General features: G+C 47.0%; 1 protein-coding gene across 1 annotated transcript in view; it reads right to left on the reverse strand.

Moving 5' to 3' along the window:
• Atp10a (ATPase phospholipid transporting 10A (putative)) overlaps positions 1-11,212 on the reverse strand; it is a 166,401-nt gene extending 155,189 nt beyond the window's left edge. The window contains exons 1-2 of the mRNA XM_027404730.1: positions 11,150-11,212; positions 8,641-9,200 (exon numbers count right to left, since the gene is read on the reverse strand). Of these exons, the coding sequence (XP_027260531.1) occupies positions 8,641-9,200; positions 11,150-11,197 (608 nt within the window). The 5' untranslated portion in view covers positions 11,198-11,212. The remainder of the gene's footprint in view (positions 1-8,640; positions 9,201-11,149) is intronic.
• Positions 11,213-11,424: the final 212 nt, after the last annotated feature.

The raw sequence follows: 11,424 nt of genomic DNA on the forward strand, positions 1-11,424 counted from the left end.
CTCCCTGGAGCAACAGAGAGTAAAGGAAATGCAACAGGGCGATAGATAGATAGATAGATAGATAGATAGATAGATAGATAGATAGATAGATAGATAGATAGATAGAATTCCAGACTGTTTTCTCAAGTGATGATAGGAAGACTTTCCAAGCCTATATATACTCAGATCCACATAGGGAGCCCAGAAGAGTCAGGGAGAAGTATGTGTCAGTATGTCATGCAACAGACTAAAGACAAAGTCAAACAAAAGTATATCTCAGTTGTAGAACAAACCTTTAGAATGTGTGAGACTTGGTATAATCCCCTGTAGCAGGAAAAAACAAAAAGGTTAGCTCCGGGAGGGTGTGAGGATGTGATAAATTAGGCAGGGTATGAGGAAGAGATGGGGCCCAAGCACTAGGGTTCCATGTGCAGGGGTGCCCATCTACTGTATACTCTACTTCAGGCACTGCTGCCCACAGCTAAAAGGATGAGAACACTGTCTCCAGAGTGTTAGACTGATTTCAAAAGGCAGCTGTGGAGAGATGGAAGTACAAAAGAGAGGTGGTCCGACCTTAGATAGGACCATGTTTATTCACAAGGAAGGGGCATTTTTTCACACACATGTGCAGATGGCCAAAATACCTACAGGGAATGATGAAAGAGGGACTCTTCTATGGGGCCAGGATGACTTCTGGAGTCTGCAAGGGAAGCTGGAAAGTGTAATCCTTCAGCGGGAAACTAACTCTGGGAGGATAGATGAGCATAGAGAGATCTCCATCATTTAATATTCTATATATGTTGTCAAGCTTGAAACAAGTTTAAAGTAAATTTAAAGTTTGATTACTGTGAAATAATATTCAAAATCATATGTATTTTAAAACTTGGCTATAAAAGATTAAATGCTTGAGTAAAATGGGTTAAATTTACAATACACTTGCATGGAAGGAAACCCCCGCCAGGCTCAAGCAGTTCCCTTGGATGCAGCAGAAGTTATCTTGGATGGAGCCCTATCCCACCAGAGGACATTGCTTGATGGCCTCATCACAGGACAAGGATGCATGGGAAAGAAGGCTTGCCAGAAGTCTGTTGCTCCTGCCTTAGGCTACATAGGCCTGACCAGCTCTAGGGGTGTAGGTCTGACCAGCTCTGTCCATGTAGGCCAAACCAGGAGAAAAAAAAAAACTTCTTCCTTATCTAAAGATAAATTGCTCCTCTAGTCTTATATGACAGGGGGATGGATTCTCTTGTCTAGTGAAGGACCTCAGAATCTACACCCCCATCCTAAATGTCTCAAACTACAGAGAGGCAAATATCAATTTCTCTGTTCTCAATGTCTTCCAAACTGACATATGAGGCTACTGTGAACAGGGGAACATTGTCCCTAAGCTACCACCTGAATGGTTAAGGGACCTGCATTATAGTTCAACTCGTAATGCCCTTTACCCTGGCATTTGAATCTTGCTCTTAGCTGAAGCTAATTTTAGGGACTACACCCTAACCCTTCATGTTCTTTCATTAAAGGAGAATGCCAGACACTTGAACATCACACTCAGAGCTTTGAAAGGGTATTCAGAATACCCAAGCAGTGTCTTTGAGAGTCGGTTTTATCTGTAGAGTAATAAATGATTCAAGGAGTGCACAAGCTTGGCAGTGATGCTTGTAGATTAGATGTTTTCTAAAAAATTCCAAAATCCAATACTTGTTAAAGTTCGCTTAATTTTGTTATTTTTTCTTTACAAATTGTGTAACTAAACAAGCAATCTATTTTTAAATAGAATGATGGTAAGACATATGCTTACTGCCATCAGCATGTGGTGACCCAGAGATTTGTCCAAGGACAAAAGGAGCAAAAGAATTGGCTTTAGCCTGCCTTATTAATTCAGTCCATGCTGTAAATTATTTATTACTGATTTGACAAGACTGACAGCTATCATCTTTCATCTGTTGGCCCAGTGTAGAAACTTTAAAAGGTTCTGTTAGGGTCAATTTTAGAAAACGTAAAACAGATCATTGACTCTTGCCATGGCAGTTGCTGACTTGAGTAGTAACATAGGATGCTCTAGAGTGTTCTAGAGGAGAGACCTGAGGAGAAAGAAAGGTGGTCACTATCTCTGCAAATATACTTTTAAACTGGAAATTGAAAATCATTTTTCTTTTAAGGGAATACAACTTAGAATTGTCTCTTTATACAACCTGACATGTAAAATATATTTACTATATAAGCTTGGGATACAGGTGTAACAATTTGATGCTAATAACACATGTATTGTCATGTTTTCAAATACTAGATATGGTCATTTAAGGAAACAGTCCCAAGTTTTAAAAAAAAGCTAATCAAATTGTTTCTGGTTTTGGTCATAAAATAATAGCTGGTATTGTTAATATCTGATGATATTTAAAACAAATACACAAGGTTCACCATATGGGAAAGCAAGGAATACCATGTAGACACTTTCTGTTCAGATTCATTCCTTGGATGCTGACTTTTACAAAGCTTCCAGGTACTTGTTCCTTTAGTCTGATGAAAAAACAAAACAAAACAAAACAAAACAAAAAACCCAGCTAACTACAGTTACAGTATCATTCTACAGAGCTCTGGTACACGGTCCAGCCAGTTGTACAACTGAATGTAAATCATGTTCATTTTGATGTATACATTTTCCTCATATAACTTTGTACCTGAATATTCCCTCCAAAGATGTACAGTTATCACCTCCTACCTTATGTTCCATATCTGTGACAACTGTTAAGTTTTGTCATAACCCCTTGAGTGGACCCTCTTCTGAGGCGTTCTAACTGCTGCTCCCCTCATTACTGCTGGTTCCCTCATTGCCCTTTTGTCAGCCTTGAAGCGGTTCCCAAAAGATGGATGCCCTCAAACTCCTAAAAGCAGTTTGGATAACCTCTCAAAGGGGCCAAAGAGGCATGGTCCATCCAACTCATCCTTCTTGCCACTGTGGACATTGTTACTAAAGCAGCTAGACCGAAGCCTGATTTGGATCAATTAGCCTGTCTCACCAGCTCAGATCAGCTTAACATCCTTCAGGACCAGCTCATCTCCTGGCTGCTGCCTTCAACACTCCAAAATTAAAAAGGACCAGATTCAGACTGCTGCCAAGGGTGGGATGTGTGTCCTCCTTGAACAATGCTGCTTCCAGGCCAACAAATTCTAACTGGTTTGAAACTGAAACGTGGCCTAGAGACATAGGGACCAGAATAAATTCCTCTGGTTCCCTCCCATTCTGGCTCCTCCCCTTGATCATGTTTTCCTCCTTATTATCCTCATACCTAGTTTTTACCCTGCCTTTTAAATATTTTACTTACTGAACTTCACCCCATACCCAAATAAAATGTTCCATGTCAGCTCTCCCAATAGCTCTCACCCTACAACAGCTCCATTTATTCCTGATACTTTTGGAAAAAGACCTTTTGAATGCTGCGGAGAAACTCTTCCTTAAAAGGACCTTTATCCCTATTACCCTGAGCCAGAAATAACTCTTTACATTAGTCCTCTATTTAGTCCTGGTTCCTTCCTTTGACGCTCTGTAGCTCCCTACTTCTTCTGCTAGTTCATTTTGGGGCAACAATCCTAGCAATGACACCAGTCACTGGTCACCCTGAATCAACTCTACACCTACTTTCTCCCACCTCTGTTCCTCCCTATCCTTCAACCTTCCTGGAAAATCTCTGTTTTAGTCTGTAAGCAAATCATCTGCTTATAGTCCTCTAATAATTATTTCCCAAATCCAATCAGGAATATTAGAACCTCAATCACCTGATCCATCACAGATGATCATGTTAAGACCCCTCCCACAACTACATGACCAGAGAACAAACAACCTCTTCAATGGACCCAGAACCACCCACTCCAACAAAGACCTTCTTCATCAGAAAACAGCAGGAACACCCGTCCTGCAGTTTTTGATATCCATTCATAGTTAGGAATGATAGTTTCCTGCTGAAGGACTACATTTCCCAGCTTCCGAAGGACTACAGAAGTCATTTCTGCCCCTTAAGGGGTCACATACCATCTTCCCCTGTAGCATTTTGGCCATCTGCACACGTGGGTGACAAGATGCCCCTTCTGGCCCTTCTCTGTGAATAAACATGGTCCTACCTAAGGTCAGACATAGACTCTCTTTCTGACTTTGGTCTCTCTTCAGCTGCCTCTTGTTTGTTTGGTTGGTTGGTTGGTTGGTATTTTTTGAGACAAGGTTTCTCTGTGTAACAGCCCTAACTGTCCTGGAAGTAGATCTGTAGACCAGGCTGGCCTCGAACTGACAGACATCTGCCTGCCTCTGCCTCCCGAGTGCTGGTATTAAAGGCGTGCACCACCACTGCCCAGACAGCTGGCTCTTTTTAATAAACTAAGCCTGAGCACCTTCCAGAAAATTGTAAAAGGGTGGGTCCTTTTGCTGCTTCACCACATCTCACTATGGCACACCCAGCCCCCCATACCTGCAGAGTCTATATCCAAGGCCTCAACCAAACATTGCACTAAAAGTAAAATATATCTGTGTATCCCTTTTTTGTCCTTGCTGCCTAAACAACACAAAAGAACAACGCTTTACACATTATCTCCAATGTATTAGGTAGCAAATCATCTAGAGTTGATTTAAAGTACCCAGGAGAATGTGCACGTGTTTGATGCAATTAACTGCACACTTCACATAAGGGACTGCCTCACGCATGGATTATTGGTTTCCACATAATCCCCGCTGTAAACTTTCTACTGTAGATTGTCACCAGCTATACAGTGCTGGGACCCTTGCCCTAAACAGTGGTGCTATCCAGCTCAGGAGTGTCAACCCCTGACCTAGAGACAGATATTGCTCCAGCCTGGGGAGTGTGGCTCAAGGGATCTTCCTAAATAGATCTGCAATCCACTGGAGGATAAAATGTATTCAGAACATAGGCAAATAATAGCTGCTTAAAATGCTTTGCCTAGGAAGCTGCACTCATGACAATTGCTACAGAGGGTCCTCACAGCAAGGAGCTCAAGAGTCTGTGACTGGGAAGCAGACACACGAAAGGCCATAGAGTCACATGTTGTCAGTTCACCTTTGTAGGACAGGGTCCCTGGTAAGGGCTCTCATGCTTTGAACTCGATATACTGGCACCCACCGACAGTCCCAGCTACTTGGTGACTGAGGCAGGAGGATTACGTGATCCCAGGAGTCATGGCCAGCCTAGGCACCAGATTGAGACCACCCATCTCAAACAAATGAACAAAGCTACTCTGATTGAGTAAATACCTCCTTTATACTGTAACTGAAGCAATGGCACCTGGAATAGGCACAAGACAGGACAGACCTCTACATTTCACAGTGGCCTGTGATTTTCTCTGCTCACAAAGGCACTACCCAGACTGACATGACAGGTTTCTTCCTGGGCTCTCCCAGTACAATAAGTGACCCATGAGCCAAAACCCATGTCCCTCCTGGCCCCATATGCCTTATAATTCAATCCTGATCTCTCTGTGCCCTGGCCAGCATGTCACCCCATCTCCACCATCCCTTATCTGAAGCACCTACCTTCCCTGAACCTCTCTGGTCACACCCCTCTGGTTCTTACATGGCAACCCCAGATTCTTTCCTGCCTTCCCTAAGAGGTATCTCCCGATAATCACTCTGCAAACCAGGGCCAACAGCTGCAAACCAGGACCAGGAGCCCAGTCTAGGGCCTCTCTCAGAGGCTTAAAGAGCAGCCTTGGATGGAACCCAGCTTCTGCCTCCTTTCATCCCAAAGGCCTGATAACATCAATCACAGGCTCCTGGGGATGGAAGAATTTGACCTATCTTCCCACAACTAGGAAGAGAAGTGGGGCATAATGCTAACTGCCCTTCTTACAGTAGGAAATTGATTTTTTAAAAAATGCTGGCAGCCGGGCCTTTAATCCCAGCACTCGGGAGGCAGAGGCAGGCGGATCTCTGTGAGTTCAAGGCCAGCCTGGTCTCCAGAGCAAGTGCCAGGATAGGCTCCAAAGCTACACAGAGAAAAACCTGTCTCGAAAAAAACAAAAAACAAAAACAAAAACAAAAATGCTGGCAACTTCTGCACTGGGATGATGACAATGTCAGAAAAGGAGGTAAGATGCAGCCATCATCTCTCTCAAACCCACTAATGACCCAGGGACCTTCCCTAGTGGAAGAGCTATTCATGCCAAGGGAAACTATTCAAGAATTTAACTTAGAGGTGCTGAGTACTGGGAACATCACAGGCCTCTCTGGAGGGCCGTAATGGATGCTCGGGAACAAACTGGATGTGGTTTTACAGTGTCAGATCCCTGTTTTTTTCATCCACCAGTCAGGGCTGCTATCAAGGGCCAAAGGACAAATGGGCAGCACTTTGTCAACTGAAAAGAAACTGTTTCCTAAGTTTCCTAAATAGTTCTGAAAAGGAAGCTACTGGAGTGATAGGCTGGGTGGAAGTGGGAAGTCCATGTACACAGACTCAGAGACCTGTTAGAGCCCTGACTCAATGTGTGCAGAAGACAGATGACGCATGGCTGCCTGGAGTTGGAGACACTGAGTTTTTGTATAAAAGATTCCCCACTCCCTTGCTAAGGCTTCTGGTGAACAGGACTCAGGAAATTCCATAGCCCTTGCCATCCACGTCACCATGTCTGGTGATTGGCCAATCAGCACCTCTCCCAGGCAAGCAAGGGTGTGTTACTCAAAGGTGGGTCATCACATCAGAATCACCTTTTTGCTATTTCGTACTCATTCCTGGGCCTCATCCCAGCCCTGCTGGTCTAACACATTTGAGGTCTGATACTTAAACAAACTCCCCAGTGGTTCTTCCAAGAAGTTTGAGAGGCACAAGCATAGGCATAGCAGAAACCGAGCCGCAGCACCACTCTGCAGTAGCTGCAAGTTATTTAACTTGTCTGAACCTCAACCACTGCCCAGACAGTAGAAAGATTCAAGTCCACTTAGGCAACACAGCAAGAACCTTATCAAAGACAAAAATCAAAGCTCAAGTAAAGAGGAAGAGATTCCCAGCCTTCTAAGCTGTCCCAACAACAACACCCTTATGTATGGGGCACAATTTGCAACTGAAAGGCAGGGGCTTCTTAGGGTGCCTTCAGGCCTGGTGGAGGCTGAACAAGAAGAATGTCAACCAGCTAGGAGACCAAGTCCAATAAGGTGAGCCAGAGGAAAATGATGAACTGAGCTTTAGAGGGAGGCTACAATATCACTACAATATTTCCTCAGGGGCGTCCCAGCCACTGGGCAGAGAGCTCAAAGATGTTCTACCTCTATGTGGATGTCTAGGTGGCAGATAAAGGTGAGGGTATACCAGGAAACCCTGTCTTACATCCCAGCCTTAGGGTTCTGACAGCAGAGACTTCCTTTGGAAGGTAACTCCCTATCACCAAACTGGAAGCATCTTGGTCCCTCAAGGCCACTTTTCATCTGGAAACAAAATTCTTATTAAGAAAACTGGCAGCTGGGCATTGGTGGCGCACACCTTTAATCCCAGCACTGGGGAGGCAGAGGCAGGCGGATCTCTGTGGTGAATTCAAGGCCAGTCTGTTCTCCAGAGTGAGTGCCAGGATAGGCTCCAAAGCTACACCACAGAGAAACCCTGTCTCCAAAAAAAAAAAAAAAAAAAGAAAGAAAGAAGAAAAAAAGAAAGAAAACTGGCCAGAGCCTGATGATGGTGGCACATGTCTTTAATCCCAGCACTAGGGTGGCAGAGGCAGGGGGCCTCTCTGAGTTACAGGACAGCCTGGTCTACAGAGTGAGTTCCAGGACAGCCAGGGCTACACAGAGAAAGAAACCTGGCCAGTGTGGTGGCTCATGGCTGTAAGCCCAGCACTGAGGTAGGGATCATCACCAGCTCAGTAACAGGCTGGGGGCTACATAGAAACTTATCTCAAAAGCACTGGGGGGAAAAAGAGGAGATAGACAAGAAAGGAAAGGAGAGCAGAGGGAGGAAAGGAGAGCAGAGGGAGGAAAGGAGAGCAAGGGAGGGAAAGAGAGAGGGAGGGAGGGAGAGAGGGAGGGAGGGAGGGAAGATTAAGAAGTGATACCCTTGCTGGGCGTTGGTGGTGCACGCCTTTAATCCCAGCACTCGGGAGGCAGAGGCAGGTGGATCTCTGTGAGTTCGAGACCAGCCTGGTCTACAAGAGCTAGTTCCAGGACAGCCTCCAAAGCCACAGAGAAACCCTGTCTCGAAAAACCAAAAAAAAAAAAAAGAAGAAGAAGAAGAAGTGGTACCCAGTCTGTAGCCCGATCACAGTTCACATTAAGTGGATGGACTGTTGTTTGTGCCCCTGACCGTCTATCTGATCTGTGCCAGGTGTATCAAAAGTTTTTGTCCTAAGACGGAGCTGTACATTCCTGTGTGTTAAATGCCATGGTGGCTGGCCAAGCACTGAGGCCAGGACTTCAGGTGATCACATGAGGCTGCCCTAGGTGCTACCAGATGCCAACCATGGGTTTGTTCTGGCTTAGAAACTAAGTTGGAATGTCAGCTTGGGGCAAGGGAGCCCGTGTGGCCCCCTGAATCTAGAGCGCTGAGACACCTTTGAGGTTGAATGACTTCACAGGGCCCAGGCTGCTCCTTGGGCCACCCTGGTGCCCCCGTGCACTTCACGCCCAGCATCAACTTCCCAGAGGTACTCCACCCCAAGAGGCCCAGCAAGGCTCACCTGCTGAAGACAAGGCAGCCCAGGTGGTTGATTTCGTGGTCCGAGCGGTGGCGGCTATAGTCCTCCCAGAGGTCCTTGATGGCTGTGACCGCCAAGATGAAGAGAACAGGGGCCAGTGCCAGGCCTGGCTGGAAGGCGTTCACCGCTGGCACAAAGTTGAGCAGAGCGATGAAGACGAAGTACACGTTGGCCAGGCGGTGGAACTGCTCGAAGAGGTTCTTGGGCAAGAAGGACAGCAGCGTGTACTTGGTGGTCTTGAGGCGGTTGTCGGCCAGGTGCTGGGTACAGCCTCGCATCAGTAGCTTCTCCCCCTTGGGGCCTCCGGCCGCTGGGTCCTCGGTGCCCAGTGGCGGCAGCAGGCTGGAGCGCACGGTGCGCATCCTGCCTTCCCAGCGCCTTCGTCGAGGACGCCGCCGCCGTCCTGGGGGTGCAAACTCCTCGGCCGCCTCGAGCTCCCGCTCCATGGCCGCGTGTCGCCGCGCCCGGCTCGTCTGCCGCTCGCGCCAGCCTCCTAGGTGATCATCGCCTGCCGCCCGGGAGCGGCGGCGCGGGCTCCCCTCCTGCGGGACGCACAGACACCGAGGTCAGCGTGCCGCGCCCCGCCCAGCCCGCGGGGCCCGTCCAACCTTCGAGGTCTGCAGTCCCCGCCGGGCGGGAGGGAGCGGGCGGGCCAGGCACTCTGCCCCTCGCAGTCCCCCTCCCGCCACCCAGGCGGCCTGGGGCTGTTTCCGCCGAGGTGGCTCCTGCGCCCCGCCCTCGTTCAGCGCCCAGATTCAGATTGGGCGGATAGCGGGAAACAAAAAGAGCCCGCGCTGAAACTTTAGAGAGCTTTACTTTCGTTTCCCTGAAGCATCAGTTCAGTCCCAGAGGTTTTGCAAACGCACTCTGCGACTGAGAGGGAAACTTCGGGACAGAGAGGCAGGTTGCCCCATCCCCTTCTAGCTTGCGCGCTCTGCCTGGAGCGGACTAACTTAATTCTGGACCAGGAAATGGTGTCTTGAGAGCTGGATTAGGCACCCCCCCTCAAGTCTGAGACTTGAGAGTTAAATTTCAGAGTCCCAGGCACACCAATTTTCCAGTTTTCAAATTCTATTTTGAAGAGAGCGTTGGCGCCTAAAAGTTCACCATGAATCACTATTTCTGCCCTTTTACAAAATTTTACAAAAATCCCTACCCTACTGTCCTGCCTGCACCTACTTTCAGATGTAATTTTTTGGTGAACCAGACATTGTCTTATTCTAGAAACATCATCGGTTTTCTTTATTCCCCAAATAAGAATCATTTTCTTATTTCTTCGTAGAAGGGAATATTATAATGTACATTCAAAGAGAGATATTTGAGTCGTTTCCCTGCCTGGTGGACATGGACTGAGATTCCTAAGAGGGCAACTCTGAGGAGATCTAGAAAGAGACTGGGCAGTGCGGAGGCTGACAGGCAGCAGAGGGAACATGAGCAAAGGGCTCCTTCCCTATTGATGGGAGAGAGAAGTAATATATGTGAATGCTGGGAGGATGAAGTTGGCTTTGGAAGGGCCCCTAGCCATGAAGTGAGGGGCCACAGCTTCCACTCTTTGCAAATGCAGAGATGAGAAATAGGGATATTTGTAGACGGGGGAGGGGGGGCACAAGGCTGAGAGACTAAATAAGAAGTAATTTGGAAGCAATTTGTGTCCAGATTTGAGAACCTTAACCTCTTCCCGTGACAGGTTAGCCCTCCTTTCTCTCCCTGCAAGGGTTCATTGTGTCATCTACCTACCTCAGCAGCATTTGATGGCCCTGGGTCTGCTGACCATTTTCTGCCCTGGCTTTACTCAAATCATTTGTCTTCTCCTATCCCTGTCTTTGGATGATCCCCACTTTGTGCTCCCTGGTCTACAACCTCCCCAGCTGTAGGAGGGTCTCATTCTTGCCATAACCCACTCTATTCACTAGAATCCAACATAAGGAAAATAATGCAACGGCATCAAAACAACAACAACAAACCTGCCATCTATCAAATATCCCCACCCTCACCCCCAATACCAGGTTCAATTTTCAAGTGTGAATAAAAGATTAGAAAAACATTGGGCTAAAGTGTCTGCATTTCCCAAAAAGAACACTTGTAGTAGACCAATAGTGCCCTAAGCTAAAGCTTAGCAGGAAATGAGTGAGCAGACTGGTTTCCGTCCTTAACACCTATGACTTTGTTTTCAACTCCTTCCTTCAACCCCGTGGAGTTCCACCACTTGCCAGATCCCTCCACTCCTTGGCTGTCTCTTGTCTTTACAGGTATTCGAGGACTGCCCCCCAAAGCATTCAGGTTGGTTTATATCCTCCCAATATCCTTGTTTCACCCCAGTTCTCACTGTCAAGGCAGTTACCTGATCACTTACTTAATCCCATGTCCTTACCCTGGAGCTCCTAGGAATCCCCCTTTGCTTTCAAAGTCAAATTCTAGGGGAACTGGCACCAGCTGGTTTAACTCTGTCCCTTCTAGTCCCTGCCCACCCCGGGGTGAGAGGTCTCCTTACCCTTCTCAGAACAGACGTGTCCCTCCTGTCTACATTCCATGCTAACATTCCAAGATTCTGTGAGTCACACTGCCCCACCAGTCTGGAATCTTCTCTCACATGGTCTTCACCAATCCTAATTCAGTAACTCCAATTGGGCTTAGCTCATCTCATCGCTCAGAAGTTACACACACACACACACACACACACACACACACACACACACACACACACCACGATCCTAGGTTTTGTAGGACTTTTTGAGTTTAGATGTTGCCCACTAGACTAATTCTTAG

The sequence above is a fragment of the Cricetulus griseus genome, chromosome 3, assembly GCF_003668045.3.
Source record: "Cricetulus griseus strain 17A/GY chromosome 3, alternate assembly CriGri-PICRH-1.0, whole genome shotgun sequence".
NCBI lineage: Eukaryota > Metazoa > Chordata > Mammalia > Rodentia > Cricetidae > Cricetulus > Cricetulus griseus.